The sequence below is a fragment of the Fistularia commersonii genome, chromosome 19 (assembly GCF_037954325.1).
Source record: "Fistularia commersonii isolate RoL2024-O1a breed Wild chromosome 19, RoL_Fcom_v1.0, whole genome shotgun sequence".
In the NCBI taxonomy this organism is placed as follows: domain Eukaryota; kingdom Metazoa; phylum Chordata; class Actinopteri; order Syngnathiformes; family Fistulariidae; genus Fistularia; species Fistularia commersonii.
This window is the reverse complement of record NC_141302.1, coordinates 14,112,194-14,135,985: the sequence shown is the minus strand read 5'-3', so window position 1 is coordinate 14,135,985 and position 23,792 is coordinate 14,112,194. Positions and strand designations below refer to the sequence as shown.

Genomic DNA, 23,792 nt, shown 5'->3' with positions numbered 1-23,792 from the left:
CTTCATATCACACACACACACACACACACACACACACACTGTCTATGCATTATCCTCTATGCCTGTGGTGAAGCGATAAAAGTTGATAAGCCATGGAGAATAGCAACAAAACTTACTGGGCTACCTGAGGGCTAGCCTACCTTAGATTTCCCTGAAAGAGGCGGCAGTGGCGGCGCAAATGTGAAAACCCGTAAAAGCGAGGGTAAACAAATAAACCAAATGAGCAGCCGGTGAGTAATGGGCAGGGGAGCGTCTGGGACCATTAGAGGCTTATTCCCATTATTGTTAGAATTACTGCACGCTAAAACACCACTTTCACAGCCCACCAAGAACTAAAGGCCTTAATTAAGTCATTAAATAGACCTTCTAGTTGGCGTGTTTGACCAGTTCCCCCCCCACACCCCTGCCGTCGGGTCGCTAAATCCAGGCCACCACTATTACTCGCAGGGTAATTACACCAATGTTTAATTAAACACGGCCGCTTCCGCAGCAGAGTTGTGACTGCGGGAGAAGATGATGAAAGGAAGAGGACAGGTTTATCGAAAAGCGTACACAGTGGGACAAAATTCAAAACTGGGACAAAGCCACCAGCCAACGTTGATATTTATTGAAAAAAAACTTCCTCCGGATATAACGATGAACCTTTTCATATGGACCCATACTTAAACACTAAAAATGGAACAAGCAAAGCTGAATATTTTACAATATATAATTTAATATTGCACACATGCAAAATTGAAATTCAAATTAAAAAAACACATCAACGGCAATCATTTCTTAAACGAAAATGAAATAGAAATTATATGCCTCTTTTTATTTCCAGCCTTCTGAATTAAATTTCACAGGCTAATGATAAATGTAAAAATAAAATGACAATAATAAACCAATTAACTAATAATTATATCCTTCAATGAACCTGAAACCATTCAAGCCCACATCTTGGAGTAGCAAGAAAAAATGCATAAGGTAAATGTTAATTATGGCTCATTTTGCCACATGCTGCTCTACTTTGGTCTTCTTCCTTTCTTTTTGCCATATTTCGGCAGGGTAGCACGGTGCCAGAATTAGCATAAGGTCCCTATGACTACTTGTCAATAGAGGAGAAGGCTTTTATGGGTCCTGCCATGATTTTTGCGGCAAAACACCAGCATAGCATTCTTGGATTTGTAGTATGAGCGGTACATAATCTGTAGACTATAATACTGGCAGCCCAGCTCTATCAGTCATTTGGTATGACTTCGCAGGGCAAATATAATTACACTGTGGGCCAAATTTGGCCAGTGGGCCAGAGTTTGACACCTATATTCTAAGGGCTGGGGAATATTGTCTTTTATTTTTGTATTTGATGCTTCTAGAAGGTGAATAGGAGTACCAGGGGCTCCAAGAGGACTGGAGGTAGATGTGATTCGTAATGTTTGGTTCACTCAACCGGTGGCAGCGGATCTGATCTGTTCACTAGAGCAGGATGGAAGTTGCAGTTGCAGTGCATTGTGGAAAATGTAGGTGCTTCCAAGGATGATATTCATTATAACCTTCAGCTTGAGCGATAACTGCTATGTTGCAATAGAACCATCAAAATTTAGCGCTTCCTCCTTAGAGACTGAAGGTCCCTGGTTGGATATCCGCATAGGAGCCTCTCTGTGTGGGGCCTCCATGTTCTTCCCATGTCTGCATGGGGTTCCTCCAGGTTCTTTCAGGTTCCTCCCACATTCCAAACACATGGGGGAGGTTCATTGGAGACCGTACGTTGTCCAGCTGTGTGAATGAGAGGGTGAATGGTTAAATGTCTAAATATGTACCCCTGCGATCTAAGAGTGTCTAGGGTGAACCTTTTGTCCAATGACAGCTGGGATAGCCCTCCCCACGAAGTGGAAGATAAGCTTTTCAGATAATGAATGAATAAATGAATGAAGATAACAAATAGCCCTGTTTTCATATCACATTGCTAAGGTATCACATCTGCTAAAGAAAGTAAAGCGGGCATCCAAATTTTTATGAGAGGATGCTGATCTACATATCTTAATTCACCTGCACTTGGTTTGAAGACCAAGATTGTCTTTTTAGTATCCTTTGGTTCAGGAAATGGCCACTGGTTTAGTCCAATCCTGGTGACTCAGACCAAGCCATTCTGTTGGAGACCGCCTGCTGGTAGAGATGCTTCATATCAGATTTAGCTGAAGCTAATTCTATCTATTGACACGTGAATACCACTCTGTACGGCAGATACAGGAAAATTACAACAGTTCAAAGCTCAACACAGTACCAGCAAAGTAAATCCTGATCCCCTGTCTGCAAAGCCGGTACATCTACTCCATGATCCTGCACCAGCTGCAAGAAATTGATCATTTCCTGCCTCCATTAGCATCATAGATTAGCTGTAGCGCGCCACTGCCATCAGTCCACATTAGCATGAAGTGAGTGATGCCATCATATCTCAGTTTACGTCCGGAAAATGTTGTTTTGACTCTGCGATTGGGACGCTAAAGGGCTTGTTTAAGATTAACGCTTAAGCCATTAAATCAGTTAAATCCTGTTAAGGGAACTCCTAGCCAAACCTCATAAATGGAGCAGGAAAACTGGAAGTCATGTGGGGCCAGAGTTGTATGCTCTAGTGTGGTCAGCGGAGGGAGCAGAAAAAAAGAGATGACATGGTGCCTCTTTTTTAGAAAATATATCATCACCAGCCCCTCCGCCGCCACCATGTTTGTTGTTGCCCAGAATCAGGAAATGAACTCCGCATTGCCCTCTAGTGGATGCTTAGCAACTGTGTAGATGTAAAGTATGTGGACTGTTTACTATATAGAGTTAGCATAAATGAACCTCTGAATGGCATTGTCGCTTCCTTTGACTCTTCATCCTAACCTGCTATCAACTATAAATTATCTATCAACTTTTTATCTTTTTATCTTAAATCCACAATATCATATTATGCCGATCGCTGTTGCTTCCCTCATCCGTACATGTCTAGCAAGTAGAGGAAAGGATTAAAAAAATGAAAAGTGAAAGTCACAGTAAATGCATGACTCTTGTTTTAAACTTGCTTTGCACTTTCAGCGAGACTAAGCGTTGTGGCACGTTTGCACAAATGTGTGTGTGTGTGTGTGTGTGTGTGTGTGTGTGTGTGTGTGTGTGTGTGTGTGAGTGTGAGTGGTTGAATTTAATGCTTCCAGCTCAATGAACGGGCACGGAAATACCAGTTTAATATGACCCTTTGCCATTTCTAGCGAGAGCGGATATATGTGTGTGTGTGCAGATATTACAGGGGCTTATACTGTACGTCGACGCAAGCGTGCGCACGCAGGCACACACACACACGCACACACACATTCACACACACACACATACACTCCTCCCCTCTTGGGAATCCCTTCCTCATTCATTCATTTTTTTCTCCAAGTCTTTGCTCTCCTCTTGTGAGGCAGATACTCACAGCTTATGTGATTGTGTGTACGTGTGTGTGTGTGTGTCTGTGTGTGTGTTTGACTCATGGCTTTCGGGCACGTGCGTTTATTCGCACACGCTGGAAGAGAAGGGGAAGGAGAGAGGAAGGAGAGGGAAACAGAGGATAAATCAAGGGTTCGGATCAATGAGTCCTTGGAGAGAAAGCAATAAACTCCATTAACAAGGTGCTGCCACATTATCTGGTAGGGGTTGAAAATAAGATTAATATTGATATAGAAAGCAAGTGTATGTTTGTGAGCGTGTGTGTATGTGCGTGTGTATATCAGACTTTCATTTTTTTTTCTGTGAGGTGGGGTTGCTGTTTAAGTTTTTCTGTGTGTGTGTGTGTGTGTGTGAGTGTTTGATAGAGAGAGAGAGAGAGAGAGAGAGAGAGAGAGAGAGAGAGAGAGTACCTTTGCCACATCTGCAATGCAGCAGAAAATACAAAAAAAAAAGAAGATGAAGAAGAAGAAGAAGAAGAAGAAGAAGAAGGGAAAGGAAAAGAGGGAGGACAAAAGAGTGATGCTGTCTTCGGACAATGTTTATTTATTTATTTATTCTTTTTTTTCCTCCCAACGTTTGGTCAAACAAGTCCGGGTTAGTCTTTGAAAGTACAAGCAGTACACACTCTCAAACACACACACACATGCACACACATACACATACACACACACACACACACACACACATACACACACACACACACACACACACACACACACACATACTGCACCAAGCTGGTGCAGATGTGGCTACACAGGGGTGACCTTTGCAAAACAGAGGCTTTGCATCTCACGTGCAAATGCTACCCCGCTTGTATTTCATTCATTCATTTGTTCATTTATTTATTTTATTACATTTTCCGTGCACTGAGTGTTTTACCGAACCCCGAGTGTGTTCTCTTGAAAAGAAAAAAAAAAATTTATATATACCGTGGATCGTGTCGTGGGTGTGTCTCGGTGGATTTGCTGTGGTTTGTGATGAGGAGAACGTTGTAAAGCTCTCTGTTTGACGTGTGTGTGTGTGTGTTTCAGCTAAAAATGCATATGTATTTGTGTGTGTTTGTGTGTGTGTGTGGGTGTGTGTATCTTCTGCCGGTCACACACGCCCACACACACACACACATACGCACACACAAACACACAACTACCTTTGACCTCTTCCCATGATTTTAATTGTCTTCACGTGCAGTGTGCGGACTGCACCACACACACACACACACATACACACACACCCTCGACTGCTTCGCATCGAGGGATTTTTTTTAATTTCATTTATATACTGCATGGACGATCGGACTCATTGTCTTCCAGATTTAAAAAACAAAAAAAAAAAAAAAGATTTGAAGGATTCTGCCCCAATCTGTCTTTCCTCCTCGTCTTCCAAACGCAAAAATGGCGCTTTAGTCTTCCAGTTATCAAAAGCCACAATGACACTATTTTTGTACTCAAACAGGGGCAAGAAGAATATATAACTATACATAATACATATATATGTATATATGTTTTTATATCTATATATACATATATAGATATAAATATACAAATATATTGACGCAAATATGGATGTTCTCTTGGAGGTGGACTTGCAGGGACGCGGGACTTCACACTCCTCGGGGGGTCGATTGGCGAATTGCTGAAAGGCGGGACTACGAGCATGCATGTGCCAATCATTTACCGTACAACCCCCCACCCCCCTCGAAGAAAACAGCCTTTACCCAATATTTACTCCCCCCTCCGGGATACGCTGTAACCCCCCGAACCCTGTCTCTGCATTTGCAATATGATCTGTATTTATTTCTATGATAACTCACACAAAGTGGACGGGGAGGAGACATATTATTATTGGATATGATTGAATTAAACAAACTAATATATTTGTATGATTGTAACTTTTGTCTCACGGGTGTTTTCTTCATCTTTTCCCGGGTCGGAGTCTCAAATATTTGAGCTCAGAGACGAAAGATTGGCCAATAGGTTCCACCATAGTGATAGTCTAGAACAGGCATTGGCAAACTAAGGCCTGTGGGCCACATATGGCGCGTTGGGTGTTTTAATAAGGCCTGCTGAATCTGATAACTTTTTTAAATTAAGCCTCATTTATTTTAACTTTTCCCTAAAATAGTTGCCGTTTCCAAAGAATACAAGTTCATTTTGCCATGAAGCATGCTAACTATGCTTGTTTGCCCTCCCCTGGCCTAGAAGCTCAAGATGATCGATTGAGGTCATTGGGAGCAGTTTAACGGAGACACCTGTCCAAGGACAAGGAATGAGACATGAGATGAGAGATAAGAACAACTTTATTTATCCCGAAGGAAATTGTTGTGCCAGAGTTTCAAGTAAAAAACATAACAGTAATAGATAATAGTAGAAAGGAGGAAGAATAAGAAATACAATGAAATATGAATTGTCTTAACTGTTCACTGTAACTACAAAGATTGATCTGTGGCTGAGGGAAGAGGAATTAAAAAGTCTGATAGCCTCAGGTAGGAAAGACCTCCTGTGGCGCTCAGTGGAGCTCCTTGGTGGTATCAGTCTACGACTGAAAGAGCTCCGACAGGACATCAACGTGGCATGCAGGGGGTGATGGATGTTTTCCATGATGCTGAGGAGCTTCCTCATCATCCTCCTCTCTGAAACCTGCACAGCAGACTCCAGCTCTACTCCCAGGACAGACTCAGCTCTCCTGATGGGCTTGTTGAGTCTGTTGGTGTCAGCTGTCTTGAGCCTGCTGCCCCAGCACACAACAGCGTAGAAGATGGCGCTGGACACCACCGAGTGGTAAAACATCTGCAGCATGGTCTTGCAGACGTTGAAAGATCTGGCACCTAGCATCACCACTAGCAAAGAAGTCCTTGGTTTCTAGTTGAGAATCACTGGTTTCTAGTTGCACTCACCAGATGACTGCTCGTTCAGACTAGGATGTGCCTTCTGGTCCCACAAACCCATGTAGATACAAGGACCTTCAAGGATTTGGGATAGCGTATCAAAAAGGTAGTGCTACTTAGCCGTTCCTGTCACTACTAAATACAACCTCTAACACCTATATTCCACAGCAGGTTTAATAGCTTGAAGTTTGAAGAAGGAGCCTGAGGTCCGGCTGGGACAAAAGGACCTTCTCCCTGAACTGGAGTCCCCCGACATTAGGGCCTGCTTCATCTTGTTCATCCGACGTGGAGAGTCTTGACCTGCTAGCCTTGCTGCGCTACCAGGGTTCCAAGGCCTTTGGGTGAGATGAGAAACTAAAGACTCATTTGTTTACCACTGCTTGTGAGTCCTACTTATAAGTGGTTAGCCCTTTTTTCATGTCCCTGGTTGAATTCCCACTTGGGGTATTTCTGTGTGGAGTCTCCATGTTCTCCCCACTGTTTGCACGGGGTTTCTTTGGGTTCTCAGGGTTCCTCTCACTGTCCAAAAACATGGATTAGGTTCATTGGAGACGTCCAGTAGCCAAGACGAGTGAGTTGGAGAGTTAATGGTTGAAGGTCTTTATATATATCGACTCACAGCTGGTCCAGGGTGAACGCCGCCTCTTGTTCGACAACAGCTGGAATAGGCTCCGCCTCCTCTGTAACCCTGATAAGCAAGAAAAGCAGACACTGAATTAATGAATCATTTGGGCAGCACTTTGATAGTGATAAAATAGATTAAATAAATAAGCAATAACAATTATATTATTCTTATTATAAATAATAGGATCATTATTATTATTATCACATATATAAATTGCTCTATAAGTGAGAGGCTCCGGCAGGGTTTATGAAGGACAAATTTATGCTAAAATAAAGGTTAGAAAATTAGCGATCCCCCCAATAAGCGGCACCACTTTCCGCTCTCATAGCAGAAATGAAACATAACAGATTTAAAAATCATTCACGTACGGGTTTCTTCTTGGCCACAGAGTGACCTTCAGTGTCAGGAAAAACATTGAAAACAGCTATTTGAAAAGTCAGATAAGCTAATGTTCACTTCTTTGGGGTAACCACAGAAATGAATGCTAATGAAACGGATCATGCCGGTGAATTTCCAATCAAATGTTTTTTTCTCATCATCAGGACGAAGCACCTTTCACATTGAGATCCTGGATTCCAGTCACAACAGAAATGATCTCCCCCCCCCAACCCCACCCTGATGTGTGACTTGACACAGGCGGCCAGCAGTTAATAGTTGGCTTCTATGGTAATTAAATTGGCAGCAGACCAAATGGCGGTGACAGCAGTTTGTAAATCAGGCGGTCGGTGAGCGGCGAGCTGCTGATGAATGTGTTACGGAGCGGAGCGGTAAGAGATGAGCCGAAGGGTGCAGAGAGAAGTGGGACGCCGTACTGTTGCCGGTTGCATTCCCGAGAAAACACTGCTTTTCACTATCGACCTGCCTGAGAATCTGCCTCAGCTTACTTCGATAGGTGAATACAGTGACCCTTCATCCACCTTCATGCATTTGTTCCTCTCTCATTCATTCACTCATTTTCTATACCACTTACCGTGCACTCAGGGTTCATGGGGGTGCCTGCTGTGATTGGATGAAAGGTGGGGTTCAACCTGGACCAATCACAGGGCCACATGTAGAAACATACAACCATTCACCCTCTCATTCACCTATCCCACCGATGAACCTTCACCATTATTTTGGACTGTAGGAGCACCACGCAGACATGGGGAACATGGAGACGCGATCAAACACATCAGTCCGATTTATCATAATCCAGGACATGGCCTCATTACTTGGGTTTTTATTGAGACATAGCAACTCGCCTCAGTCGTTCCAGGCCGTAGATTTAACTCAGAGGAAAGTGATGGCGGGCCGCCATGTTTCACAGCGTTTTAGAACGATTAAAAAGAGAGCCAAACCGGATTAAACACAATGCCTACAAGAGAAGTAGCTCACGCGCCAACGCTCATCCTTTTTGATGTTGTCAACGCATACCAGGAAAATCACCTGGCACTTGAACGGGAATCCCCCGTGGATGTATGATGGGAGATTTTGCTCGGGTGTCCTGAACCGCGACCCCGACGTTCATTCAGTCAAGCCAGCAAGGAGTCAGCAGTCGGCCCCCACCCCTTCCCCTTCCCCTTCCCCGGCCCCTCCGGGCGTAACCAGAGCAGACAGCAGTTGTCCAGGGCCGGCCCTGACTGACAGACAACAACAGTCCGAATCTCACGCCGAGGATTTCTGTTGTCGCTGCTGGGAAAGAAAGACAGAAGAAGCTGGATTAAGTGCCACGGCGATTTTGTGGAACGCAGGCCGGCCAGGTTGTTTTTTTGTTTTTTTTTGGGGGGGGTGGGCTTTTGGAGGGCGGGGGCGCCATGAAAAGTCTTCTCCTGCTAGCGTTGTGCTTCTGCAGCCTGGGAGGTAAGACACAAGGCCCTGTATTTCCATTACATTTTGCCGCTATTCTAACCCTTAATCCGACCAATGGCAATCAGGTTGGATTATCTTCTCCATGCCACGTTTTGGGGGGACTGGTATCGGTATGCTCCTGGACGCGGGTCCTGATAGCGTCATTGGGGATTAGAGGAAGAGCGGTAATTTGTGTCACAGGAAACATACTGCATGCTACACAAATAGACATTGCATGGCTGCCACAAGCTCAGCGCATGTCCATCGATCAATTGATCGACAACATCTACATGGAGATGACGGTCAATGGTCAGCCCTTGGATGAGATGGGACCACTTCTCACATCTACCCCCCACTTCCGCCATTCTTTCGAAGACGTCCGCGGGTGAAAAAGATGTTGAAAATTGGATTGGGGCGGTCCATTCTCCCTTTGGTCGCCCGAGCATATTCACAAACCACAATCTGACCATCTCAACCAAGATCACGGTCTTCTTTAGCAACATGGATGCTGCAGGATGTTGTATAATTGCATAGTTTTGTCCAGATTTGTATGTGATTATTCTTTTCTAAACTGTGATGAGGCATTCTAAGCCTCTCATACCTGCCTGCTCTTCAGCATCCATGTTGTTAGCTAATAACAGGGTCTCTTTTGCACAGGTGTTAGCATTTATTCCCGTAAACGCCTCAACAGTGGACTGAGATAACCTTTTTTGTGCCATGAACCACTTTCATGCCGAATTAATAAAAGAACGGAAGAGTAAAGTAAATGTAATCTCAACACCTTATATGATGCACTGTGAATAATGATTAAACAATCATCCCGTTAGCTTGTTTTCTTGCAATTAAAAGGGAATTCAGGTGTATTCCTTATGTCCAGTCTACTCCATCACCCCACCTCACAAAGGTATGATATTGGAGGCTGCTTGAGGTTTCCATAGCTTCATTATCTAGCTATTAGATGTTCGCTGTATATTATGAGTCCCCTGTTGCAACGAAGCCATAACTTAAGTGGGACTCTTGGTATTTTCTTTTAAATGCAGGTCTTTATGCTGCCTTCTGGTGTCTTATAATTTGGCCCTTGTGAGATTTGTTTGCGGCCCATCCGAGGGTTAGCTGGCTGACTTACTGAGGCATTTAAAAACCCGACGACTGGGTCAAATGCACTAGTGAAGCGCTGGCTGATGTGACACGTTTAAAAAGTAAAACCAGTATGACAATAAAATTATTATAATTTTAAACAACTTTATTCTTTCTTTGCGGCCCCATACTGAGTAGCCTGAGACTCCGTGATCGAGGCCATCTAAAAGATCGGCATTTTGTGTCGAAAGTGGCCATTTTGGACGCTAACATGTAGGCCCGAGTAGCAGCTCTAATGAGAAATCTTCTTAAACTGTTGGTCATGGGCGTCTATCTGAGCATGTCTGTAAAAGAACTGGAACCAAGTTTTACCATCAAACATACATGAAGGTACTTGTATGTACTTCTGTGTCACTGAGTCACTTCTGGGGACTCTACGTGTTCTCCTAGGTTCTTGGGCTCCTCCAACAGCCCAAAAACCCGTAGGAGGTCCATTGGAGAACCTATATTGTCCAGACTGTGAATGAGAAGGTGAATGGTTGTATGTCTCTATTTGTGGCCCTGTGATGGACCACTCCAGGGTGAACCCCTCAAATTGCGCAGTGACAGATAGACTCCAACCCTGACTGTTTGATAAGTAGGATAGGTAATGAATGATGAATAATAATAATTTATCCTTTATTAATCCCTGTGGGGAAATTCGTTCTCTGCAATGAACCCACCATGGATGAACCATGAGCAGTAGGCTGCAATCAACCAGCGCCAGGGGAGCAGTTAGGGGTTCAGTCTCTTGCTCAACAACAAAGATGATTGCTCTACCCCCTGCACCACGCCGTCCCCTAAGTATATAAGGAGAACAAGTAAAAGCCCAGGAAACTGAACCCAAAATGTGACATCCTCACACGGGGACTTAAGTTTCCAAGGAGGTTTACCAAGTGTAGGGTTTCTCATGTTTACATCCAACGAAACCAATGGTCGACGGTCTCCAGAATTCAGAAACATCTCCTCTTGCTGCCCAGGGGCTTCGGACATCGAGCAGGCACTGATGAAGAAGGTCTTCAGGAACTACAACCTAAAGGTTCGACCAGCGCGGAGCCCGGAGCAGCGGGTGGTGGTCCGCGTGGGGATGACCCTCTCCTCCTTCGTCGGACTGGTAAGAAAAGACGCCATGTTTTTATTCGGTGGTATCTGCCGTACGGCTAACACACACCAGGGCTGAATTCAGCAGGCGGCCACGTTCATTTAACATGAACAAGGGTCAGTGATTCTCTCGAACTCGAACATGCTCCTCACGCCTCCTCCCAAGGTCAGTCTCACTCTGATCTTGTAAACTGACGCCCCCTTCCAGCCTCAGGACTTTGCATGTTTGCGCAGGAGATGGTTCAAATCCACCCCCCCGACTCTGTTTTGACCCAGCTGTCTCCCTCACATTCCATCTGGTGTTTTAAATAGCAGGCTCCGGGAACAGGGCCGCTATCCTGCGGGAGACAATCACAAGCGTGCACACACACACGCACAAAGACACACACACACAATAAACAATTGCGCCTTGGATCTGAAATTCCTGTGAATTTGGAGGTTTGGATTCCAGATTTCAGAGGGAATCAGATAAATTAGGAGCAAACATAATTCATGCCTCAGTTGAGGGAGAGTCATCAACCGTTTGGACGCCATACCTGCACCTCCATGTTTTGGCCACTAGGAGGGCGCTATAGAATAGAGACCCTGTAGTTGTGTTTGCAGGTTCTTAGTCATTCAGGTCATGGGGAATTCTTTTTGAATTTATGTCTTCTTGTCATGGCAAATGGGCTCGAATTTTTTTTTGAAGACGTTTCACCCCTCAGCTGAGAGGCTTCTTCAGTTCTGATGACCTGTAGGGAGTTTCTTGATATAAGTGTAAGGGTTTTGGGTGGCTTGTCACGTAAATGTAGAAGTTAATCAACAGAAACTATGTCTAAGGGGGTTTTTATGCTATAAGGGGTGCTGTTCGTTGGGACAAAAGTGCAACTTTTGTGGGATCACATGACCCGAGGCTCATGTGGAAGTTACCGTGAACTGGTTCTGGTGGATAACAAATAATCCCCTTAGACCTAGTTTCTGCCCTGCACTCTTCCTGTATCCATCTCTGGGATCAAGGAGGAGCAACAGTAGGCAAGCTAACTGCTGTACATGAAACTGATACCAGTGACTGTACATATATGCATATATATATATACATATATATATATATATATGTATATATATATATGTATACAGTGGTTAGCGCTTCAGCCTCACAGCACAAAGGACACTGGTTCGATTCTGACAAGTGGCCCTTTCTGTGTGGAGTTTGCATGTTCTCCCCATGTCTTCTTGGGTTACCTCCCACAGTCCAAAAACATGAAGGTTAATTGGAAAAAATTGGGAAAAATTGCCCCAAATGAATGAATGAGTGAACGGTTGTTTGTCTATATATGTGGCCCTGTGATTGACTGGCGACCAGTCCAAGGTGTGCCTCACCTCTCACCCAATGACAGCTGGGATAGGCTTGAGCATCTACCGCGACCCTGGGTTCAGGAAAAGCGGAAGAAGATGGATGGGTGGATGTCAGTAACATCCACAAATATGTACTGACATTTTTTTTTTTTTCCAAAAAGTGCCTGTAACATGGGTGGTGGAAAAAGATTATTGACAAATACCACAAGGAAAAGTCCATCCATCTGTTTATTTTCCATCCCCGCTTTGTCCTACCCCTTCTGATTGCTATCTTAGTCTTCCTCCTGCGCAACAAGGCTAAATGTTTTTGCGACATGAAGCTCATTAGCCAAAAAAAAAAAAATCCATCAATTACCCCCATCGTTGTTTAAGCAGGAGTGTTTAAAGCGTGTGAAAATGTAGCGGCTTATAGTCTGAAAATTACGGTATGTATGTTGAGTCAAAGTGGAAGAGACGTCAAACTGAGGATGGAGAAGGTTGATAACTCAGGCCAATGTAAGGCAGGTCTGGTGTGTGCAGGGGCCAGTAACTCCATTCATTCATTTGCTCATTCATTCATTATCTATACAGTCTACACTTCATCCTGACCAGGCCGTGTCTCCGCTGCCCCGTTGCCAGGAAACCAGCTGCATCCCGGTTTTGCATATAAGATAGTGCACACTGACGCTCTGTGCCAAGAATCGGTAAAACCTTGACTGTGACTTAAATGACTCTCTAATACGTTGTTTTTATCACCTGCCATCTTGTCGGAGTGACACCGACGTACCCGAGCAGGGAGGTCGTTAAAATATGTGGGATTTGATAAAATGTATGCGTTTAAAACAAAATAAATGATATTAAATAGCAGCTTCAAAATTTGCTGGTGGACTCATTTTCATCAGTGTTTTAATTAATATTCACAACCTGCAGTTAAATATCAACAGGCACCACAGGAAGTCAATGTTGTTGGTCTGCATCTGGACACCCAGGAAGTTCTGACAACATATGACCCTGGGTTCACCTGTGAGGTGATCGACCCATTGTGTGTTTGTGTGTGTGTGTGTGTGTGTGTGTGTGTGTGTGTGTGAGAGAGAGAGTGTGAGATGCATGGTAAAAAATGCAAGTTTTATAAGTTTATATTTGTCATATCACATGCATTATTGTCTTTTATTCGAGATAATAAAAATGCAAGGTTTCCAACGGATACAGAAAATTATACATGTATATTCACACATACACACACACGCATGCACGCACACACACACACACACATTATAAATATTGTGGTCCTTTTAGATATGAATTTAATTTGTTCCAGAAGTGGCTTCGTATGCTGATTTTTCATTTTCTTGTACCTTAAATGAATTTTCCCCATATATAATATCAGTAAACAAATTAATTTGTTCCAACCCCCCAACACTTACAAAATCGTGGATCCATCACAATTATATCCACATGCGATATCTGTCTCACATTAACCAGTCTCGTGCTTTGCTATTTTTTTGTACTTAATTTCCACAGAAAACATCATCTTTCCGGTGTCACCGCTTGCCTTACCACTTGCTTTCTTGGGAACAAAATGATTATTAAAAAATTACACAGAATAAGCACAAAGATATAAAATGATGCCACAAAAGAGATAGGAACATGATACGAGATATGTGTGACTACCCGGGCAAAGTGGCAAAAGGATGCTGGAAGCTGAGAGGCGTTCTCTAAGGTGAGAACAGGGAGCAGCTAATTCAGAAGATGCGGTGGCGTCAGGATGCATATTTTAGTTGTAGGAGCTCAGTTGGCGCGTTCCGTGCAAATTTCAAATTTTGATTTTCTCAATCTCGTATTCGTACCATTACATTTTTTTTGCTATTTCAAGGAAAACACTTGAATTGCACTCCGTATCTTAAAAAACACATATATGTAGTCATTTGTATCTTAAGGGGTTGCTGTATATGTATATAAATGTGTTTTCTATATGAATGACTGAATGAATGTTTGTGTGTCTCTACATGACACTTGAATGAATAAGTGAATATTTGTGTCTCTGTGACATGAATGACAGCTTGAATCACTGTATGTCTATACTATCTGTAAATGAGAGGTTGAGTTGTTGAGGCTCTCTATATGACTTATGAATGAATGAGCAAATGTTTGTATATCTCTTATGTTGCCCTGTGAACCCTGGATTGAGACGAGCTCCACCCCTGAGTGCAGGATAAGAAGTGTAGATAATGAATGTATGGCTCCACAACAGTGAGGGCCACGTATCCCTACATGCACTTCCCACACTGGCCGCTAGGAGGTGCACTGACCCTCAGCAGGATCCACTCCAACTTCAGGAAAATAACGTTTACATCATCACCAAAGGAACAGCTGACTGTCTCTTGCTTTTTTTTTCCCTTCCTTCCAGAATATGAAGAATGAGGAAATGAGCACAACTGTTGTCATGAACCTGGTAAGAGCGTGTGAGTGTGTGTGCGTGTGTGTGTGTGCATGTGCGCGCGCAACATCTGCTGCAGTCCATCACACACATGTGAAGTGTTGTGTGACGGAGAATCCTGATACACCACATTTCTGCACAAACAGCTTGTTGTTACAGAAAAGCTTCCCTCTGTCGTGTCATCTCATCATTTTTATCCACCCCATCTAGATTCCAGCAACTGTGCATACAGTTGCGCAACTACATTCACCGTTACAAACACAAGAACAAATTGTCCCAACCCGAATAGATACATGCATGTGTTAGAGATATCGCATATAGGAACAGAAAAGCGGACAAAGTAATCCACTCATTTTGACGCAGGAGTGGACGGATCACCGGTTGTCTTGGGACCCGAAGGAGCATGATGGGATTGAGGTCTTGCGGATCCCGGCGGGGAAGGTCTGGCTTCCAGACATTGTCCTCATCAACAAGTAAGACGGTCTTCTCGTCCAGATCTGCACCTTCAAGGTACTACCTTGAACATATCGGAAGCCTGCGTTTGCGAGTGGACCGCCGCCAACTTTTTGGTTCTGGGCACAGCGGTGAGCATCAGAGCAAGAAGGTTGGATTCCCTCGGGGTCACTGAAGGGGCCGGTACATCCTGGACTGGTCGCCAGTGGATCACAAGGCCAAATATAGAGACGTACAACTATTGCCCTTCTCATTCACATGTCATCTATAGACGTGCAACCATTCCTGCCTCTAACTCATATGTCTCAACAATGTAGGGTCTCCAATGAACCTCCTGCATGGTTTTGTACTGTGGGAGGAACCAGCCAGGGACCTTCTTGCTGTGAAAATGAAGCGCCCACCCATGCACCAATGTTAATAATATGCTATACACTCTCCTGTACGCAGCAATGATGGGGTGTTCGACGTGGCCCTGCATGTTCACGTCCAGGCTTACAGCAGCGGCCGAGTCACCTGGACTCCTCCAGCGCTTTACCTGAGCTCCTGTGGAGTGAAGGTAACCACTTTCATTCCAACACACCTCCCTATCTTTTTGTCTTATTTGCATTTTTTCTAATCTCTGCCCATCTCTGTCTCCCTGTCCAGGTAACCTATTTCCCATTTGACTGGCAGAATTGCACCATGCAGTTCCGCTCCTACACGTATGACTCTACTGAGATTGACCTGCAGTACGCATTGGACGCACGAGGAAATGAGATCCGGGAGATCATCCTGGATGAGGCCTTCAGCGGTGAGTGTATGCCAACACACTGATAAAGTGGGTGATAAAGAGTTTAGGTAAAATTGCAAATAGCTATTGGGTGTCTGTATCAATGTAGCTTAACCCTTGTGTTGTCTTGCTGGGCAAAAGTGACCCACTACCATTTTTGCTGTAGAAAAAACACCTTAACCTATTTTTTTCCAACTTGAAATTTAATGACTTTTCCTAAAGAGACCCCATAATTAGAAAAAGTGATACTTCTTTTTTGTTTATGTTTCCATGTGGGCTGTACACCATTAGGGTACAAAGATGTCTTATGTGTCCTTTTTGACCTGTAGGACAAGGGGAGTAAACACAATGTTAAGATCGCACGAGGGCTAAAATAGCAGAATCATTGAACTCATCTTTGAGACAGTAAGAGGGAAATAAACAGTTGGACGGCAGAACTATGAAAGATCTAATCGTGGCGTTGAGATGGATGTGTCTCTTCAAATAAAAGAACTGTTTCTTCCAGAGAGCGGCGAGTGGCACATCAGACACAAGCCAAGCAGGAAGAACATGAACGATGACCTCTACGAGGACATGACTTTCTACCTGATCATTGAGAGGAAACCTCTGTACTACGTCCTGAACATCATCCTCCCCTGCATCCTCATCACCGTTATCGCCATTTTTAACTTCTACCTGCCTCCTGATGCAGGTACCCTGACCAACAACACAGCATACAGACGTCACCCAGTCATCAGATCTGTGGGACGGGACACACTCTTTTGCAAAATTAAATTAAATTAAATTAAATTAAATTAAATTAAATTAAATTAAATTTAATTGGCATTGGTGTCAGTGTATCTTGTATGCAAAACCAGGGTGGCATGATGTTGCATTGGTTAGTAGTCTCTACCTCACAGCAAGAAGGTCCCTGGTTGTGTTCCTTTCTGTGTGGAGTCTCCATGTTCCCCCTCTTGTCTGCGTGGGGTTCCTCCTGGTTCCTCCCAAAGGTCAAAAACATGCAGGAATTTCATTGGAGACCCTACATTGTCCAAACATGTGAATGAGTGTTGGCACGGTTGCACAGGACAGTATCAGGAACAGGTGATGTGTCGAAGGTGTAGTATTGTATTTGGTTTTAGGAAAGATTACAACGCAGCAAAACTGGGCCAAGCACATTATCGCAAATAGAGAGGAGTTGAGCAAAAAAAAAAAAAAAATGAAATTACACATCGTGAGTGTGTTTTCATCTCAAGTTAGCTTTAGGATGAGAAGGCAGCAATTAAAATTCCCAGGAATGAGGTACTTCCTGCCAGTACAGGCTCTGATTTGAGACAAAAGAAATAAAGATTATATGAGGTCATGCATTAACATGGTAGTAAGCATTCCCTTTAATTTAATTTAATTTAATTTAATTTAATTTAATTTAATTTAATTTAATTTAATTTAATTTAATTTAATTTAATTTAATATTTTAATTATAGCTCTAAATATACTTGAAATACATTTTTCACATAGTCATTTTATATTGGAAAATTACTGTAATAATAATTATAATTATTAATCATTGGAATTTTTTCCCCCTGCAATTGCCCCAATGGCAGCTAATAGAGTCATCTATAACACTGGTTTAATCTCTAACCTCTGACATGCACATGGAACCCGTTATTTAAGAATATCATTACACACTGGCAATCCAATAATACAATAATGCATTAATAATAAGGAAATGGCGAGGAATTAATCAGTCGCGCTGTTAGGCCGCTGGACACACGATGAAATATGGTGTCTGCTTACGAAACGCGCAATGTTGTTATATAACAAAGCGATGATGCATTGCAGGTTTCGCAGCTCCGGCTTTTAGAGAATAATGAATTATCACACGTCTCGTTGGTGCACGGTGAGACATAACGGTGTCCACGAGGGGTCAATGAAAGAGAGACATGTAGCTGTGAAATGATTCACCGTTATATAACATAAGAGGCGTCTAAAGTTTGTATTTAACGTTCATTCATCCATTTATTATCTACGCCACTGATCCCACTGTCAGTGCTGATGGGGCAAGAGGTCCACCCCGGATAATTAAGGGTCTCCAATGAAGCTCCTGCACGGTTTTGGACTCTGAGAACCCTGGGGAACCCAACCTCGGAACATAGAGACTGTCAGAATTGAACCAGGGGCCTTCTTGCTGTGAAGTGCTTATGATTTTGAATGATAAATAATATATGGGCTATGAAATGTATTGGCAGCAGATAAAAGTTAACCTGGTTCAGCATTTTATCTCCACCAGGAGAGAAAATGGGCCTGTCCATCAACGTCCTCCTCACCCTCACCGTGTTCCTGCTGCTGCTGGCCGACAAAATCCCCGAAACCTCTCTCGGCGTCCCCATCATTGTCAACTACATCATGTTCACCATGATCCTGGTCACTTTCTCCGTCATCCTGAGTGTGGTTGTGCTCAACCTTCACCACCGCTCGCCCAACACCCACCTCATGCCCATGTGGGTACGCAAGGTGAGCCCCCCCCTCCTTCTCCGCTAGCAAACATTAAAACCCAAATTTGCCTATAATTGATCAAAAGTTAAAAAAAAATGAATCCAAAAATAACATTTCATTAGCCTCGGTAAATAGCCATTTCAAATGACTTCATTAGTGTATTAATTTAGAGGCAGAATTTGGGAGCAGGAGGTCCTCAGCACCCTGAATGTCAAGCCATTAACCTTCATCAGCGGCTGCTGCCCCGGTTGTACACAATGTACTGCCAATCAAAGTTATTTTTGTTGATTTTTGTTGAAAAACAACAAGTAGTTCTTTGAATTTCTGCGGATGCATCTTTCCCATCTGATCAGGGCATTTTACGAATTTGATATGTCTACGTGATTGACGGCTTTCTGCAGAGCTGATCTTGAAAAAGATCTAGACAACATCTAGACAACAAGATCTTGACAACATCATCTGCATGTCTTTGCGGTTGCTCACTTTACTCCAGAAAGATGTGCATTGTTAATCACGTACAGCCGATGTTGTATTTATATCAAAAAAATGTTGCGAGTGAGACAATAATGGACCGAGGGGGCTCTTGAGGTAGCTCCGCGGCTAACATGGCTAACTGCAGCGCTGGATAAGGTGCCAGTAAACGGGATGATCTGGCTCCAACTTTCCCTGAAATACAACACTTGTATGCCCGTCAGCATAATCGTCCGGTCGGTGCTCGGAGCAGCTTTAAGCATATTTCGGGCGTTGCAATCACAGCAGAAGACAAGCCCAATCACCTTGCATTACAATGAATACCGCGGCCGGGCTCTAACAACTGCCAACGGGCTGTTACTAACATCCATTTGTCAGCGGAGACAAGCAAACGGCTATATTAAAGTACTTAAAATTGCGGATAAAAGAGCCATTTACTGAGGCAAAAGCCGTTTATGATATTGATCAAGGAGAGCACTTGGCCCAGTGATCTGCTGTTTTATCTTCAAGTCAGAATCCTCTGCTATATTACCCTCTTTAAAGGGTAATATTAGGAAAGGGGCTACGTGATTTCCCCAATGTTTTATCCAACATTTTATGTCCATTTTAATAATTTCCCTCCTACAACTCTTCGCCTTTAATGAGAAGCTCCACTGAAGCATCCAGAGATTACGTGCCGTGCTCAAGGACACCTTGAGTGCAGACGTTGAGGGATTGGACGGCGTCGCCCGTTTCCCTTTTCCCCCCACCCACATCATTCAGCAGCAACTGTTCTCAAAAAGGTTATCTCGCAGCTAAATTCAACATTCGGAGTCATTTCTCATTGCTAATAGGCAAATACCGGGTAATTATGTTTCGGCTATAAATCATGAAACGTGATGAATGGAAAAAAAAAACAATGAGAGTGGAGCCGGTTAGCGAGGGAGTAGAAATGAAAAAAGTACTTTTCATTTTATAAACGAATTAAAGTGAGAGATGAGAGGCTGAAAGTGGGTGATCTTTGCTACTCCTGCACTTTCAGATATTCATCCACATGCTGCCTCCTTACCTCTGCATGCTCCGCCCCAAAGTGGAGACCCCGTTGTCCCTGGAGACCATCCCCCACCGGGAGAAAAAGATGGTCCCCATTAGCAAAGTGGCGGACGAATACTTCATCCGCAAGCCGGATTCCTCCATCTTGTTCCCGAAGCCCAACAGGTAAGATGCAGGTCAACAAGGTGCGACGGGATTGGCTGGTGGCATTGGAGCGGCTTGAGGCATTCTCAGCAGAGATGGTCCGGTGACATGTCCAGGTTTTTACAAAAAGCATTGGAGCAGCAGCAGAACCTCAACTTAAGATTTTCTGAAATTGAACTCTGAAACAAACTCACAGGTTTTCCGCATTTTGGGTTTTGTTGTGTAGCGGCAATCGTGCGCGATTGTCCGAGTTATTTGCATCGTTCATCATTGTGTTCAGCTGTAATAATGTTTTTCGGGCCTTTTTTGAATAAGCTTGCTCTCAGTATGGCTCCCAAAAAAGCTAAAAGTGCTAGCGATGTTAGAAAGAAGAGTTACAGTCGATCTGAAGAAGGAAATAAAAGCTAAAAGGGCAACTACGTTAGCAAAGCATTATGGTTAGTTTGGATAAATGAAAGATAGCGAGTGTCTCAGATGCAAAAAGGGTTTAATTTTGCAGATTTAGTGAAAGAAGCGACAAGTGCTGGCAAGAGGAGAAAACACACTAGTAACAAAGTAATAATTTAGGTTATCTGACAAATAAGCCTGTAAAAAAGTTCCAAAAGAGTGCGGTATGTTTTGGGGTCTGGAGAACAGATCAATGATAAATGTTTGTCGACATGGAGTCAAATAATGAATTATACTCGAATTAAATGAATAAGCCAAGATTCTACTGTAGTCCGAGAAATGGTGAAAAACACAATCGATCAATAGGGTGGACCTTCTGCGGACTCTTTCAGGTTGCCCTTTTTTTGAACTCCTCAGTCCATCTTAATCTCGCCTGTTGAACTTCATCCCATCTTGCCAAATAAGCTTAAACTGTGCAAAATCTTAAAAAAAAAAAGAAATAAACCCAATGATGTGTCGTCTCCTGTGTTGTAAGCGTTCACAATTGTCTAAGAACGTCTTCACACCTAAAATCTTTTCCTCTCCACAGCTTGCGTTTGTCCTTCGAAAGACAATCTCCGCTCTTCAGCGATAAAACTTTACGAGGCGTCGCTCCACCCGTCGTTCCGCGCCGTATTGTTTTATAGATAAGACTGAGATGCTTGTTCACGCCGGCTTCTAAGAATCACTCATTCCACCTAACAACTCATCATCCTTTTTGCTTTCCTTTTCATTTCATCTGTTCTGATGGTTTGATCAAATATGCCGCGCCGATACTGTTCCAAATGAAATTCACAAATTCATATTATACCGTCATGTTTCCTGTGTGGAGACTCCATGTTCTCCACGTGTCTGCTTGAGGTTCCTCAGGGTTCTCTGGGTTCCTCCCAGAGTCCAAACACATGGAAGCAGTTCACTGGAGACCCTGAATTGCCCAGATGTATGAATGTGAATAGAAAAGAATAGGATAGCGTGAACTTTAATCCCAAACTTTGGAAATATAAATATTGTCAGCTTATATTTCTTCTTGACATGAATGTGAGGATGAAGTGTTGTATGTCTCTACCTGACATGTGAAAGAGAGTGAGTGGTTGTATTTTTCTTGATGATGTATGAATGAATGGGGCGGCATGGTGGCGCAGTGGTTCGTGCTTTGGCTTCACAGCACGACCGACCGTGGTTCGATTGGGACCTTTCTGTGTGGGGTTTGCATGTTCTACCTGTATCTGCAATGGGTTGCCGGTTTCAGGCTCTCCGGTTTGTCTCCTCATACAGTCCAAAAACATGCAGCAGGTAAGTTGGAAAAAATAATCTGTCTGTATATGTGGCCACCTCTCACCCAATGACTTCTGGGATAGGGGATAGCATCCCCCATGACCCTGAGTGCAGGATCAGCGGCAGACGATGGATGAATGGATGAATGAATGAATGAATGAATGAATGAATGAATGGTTTTATGTGTCTATATGTGCCTGACCATCTTGAATCCTGCCTCTTGCCTGGTGACAGCTGAGATAGGCCCCTCACAACCATGGTTGCAGGATAAGCTGTGTAGATACTGAATGAATGAATTGAATTTAAAAAAAACTATGACATTTTTACAAAAAAAAAAAAAAAAAAAGGATCCATCATCAGTCGAAGCACAACACATGCCGACTCCCGTTCTAGGATCTCAGTGAATGTTAAGTACTTGAGCTTGATGACAAAGTGTACAAAAGCTTTTAGGTGAAACCTTGGCGTGGGTTCCTTCCAGGAACAAACACCTCTTGTCACAGCAAGAGCTTCTCGGAAGCATCAAGGACACACAACCTGGCAGAAGCTCTCCGCTCAACCCCAGCGCCAATGACGACGGACTAACTTTGTGTTATGCTTGGAATTTACATATCCTTGGAGCCAGCTCTCCAGAGCCTCCATCACCACCCTTTCTTTCTCCACTGTGTCTCCACAATTCGCCTCCACAGTGCAGAGGAACGAGTTAAGCTGGAGACCAGAGAAGGATGGGGTTTGCTGCAAAAAATAATAATTTTTGCAAAAATAATAATGCACTCAGACACATTAAATGTGTGTTTTCTCGAGGCAAAATGGACGGGTGTGGTGAGAAAATGAGCAATGTAGAGGTCTGAGCTCTTCATTTGGGACAAAACTTGGTCCATGAGTGGACGACGTGCACTGCAGCAAATCTTGTGTGTCCACAAAATTGTTTTACCAAAATATTGCCATCTGTGTGTGGAATCATTTAAAAACGTCATGTGTGTTTTTGTGTGTATGAGAGGAGGGTCGTGTGACTCAACATTTGTCAACATTTATAACAATTATACAACATGGTGTACAACATGGTGTGAAACTGATTCATGATAGTGTACTTGTACACACACACAAAAACACACACACATGGAAAAGTCTTACCCCTGATATCACAGTCTGTTTACTCAAGATTTATAAAACGAAATTAAATAAACAGCGGGGAGGTTATTGCCTCGCATTTAGGTAACCAGGCCATATGTGTATGTGTGTGTATGTCTGTGTGTGTGTGTGTGTGTGTGTGCGCGGCGGTGCAGGTTCCACCCAGAAGGCTTCTGCACCGACCTGAGGAAGTTCATTGACGGTCCGAGCAGCTACCTCACTCTGCCTGAGGAGCTCAAGTCAGCCATCGAGGCCATCACGTACATTGCGGAAGCTCTGCAGGCTGAGAAGGACTACGAAGCCGTGAGTTGTCTCACTCGCCCATCGTCTCGTTCTCTACACTGTCGTTTTGTTTCTCACGGTCTCCCTCCATACCTCCATTTGACTATCCCTCACCCAGCTGAAAGAGGACTGGCAGTACGTGGCCATGGTGGTGGACCGCATGTTCCTGTGGATCTTCGTGGTCTTCACCACCGTGGGCACCCTGGCCATTTTCGCCGATGCCAGCTTCAACCACACGCCCACCGACCCCTTCAAGTCCAACTGACGGCGCCGGGTCTTTTCTGCACCTCCGTAATGCTATGAGAAAACCTTAAAAGGGAGGAAGAAGAGGAGGTCATGTTGCGTATGTCTGAGGAAGAGGTGGGACTTCAGACTTCCTCGCTTTTTCGGTCTTTTTGGATTTTGGGAACAGAGTCGGGCGGTTGGCTTCATGAAGGGAAAGCCTGATGTCTTTCTTCTTCTTTGAAGACATTTCGGGGAACTCGTCAGCGATGTTCTGAGGTTTGGGATTTGAGAGCAAAATCCGAGAGTGGTGCCGCGGAATCGCACCAGCAACCTCGTCCACACAATAAAACTGTTGTTGTCACAA

General features: G+C 43.7%; 1 protein-coding gene across 2 annotated transcripts; it reads left to right on the top strand.

The window, feature by feature from the left end:
- Positions 1 to 8,559: 8,559 nt before the first annotated feature.
- On the top strand, positions 8,560 to 23,792 carry chrnb1 (cholinergic receptor, nicotinic, beta 1 (muscle)). Of its 2 annotated transcripts, none has more exons than XM_086166559.1 (11): positions 8,560 to 8,792; positions 10,877 to 11,010; positions 14,719 to 14,763; positions 15,112 to 15,221; positions 15,649 to 15,757; positions 15,847 to 15,991; positions 16,476 to 16,661; positions 18,240 to 18,463; positions 19,938 to 20,113; positions 23,077 to 23,224; positions 23,322 to 23,792. In XM_086166559.1, exons 1-11 carry the CDS (start codon positions 8,747 to 8,749, stop codon positions 23,466 to 23,468), a joined length of 1,470 nt encoding a protein of 489 aa, XP_086022685.1. In that variant the 5' UTR covers positions 8,560 to 8,746; the 3' UTR covers positions 23,469 to 23,792. The 2 variants fall into 2 exon arrangements, with proteins under 2 accessions (XP_086022685.1, XP_086022686.1); XM_086166560.1 differs by having other exon boundaries at positions 8,583 to 8,692.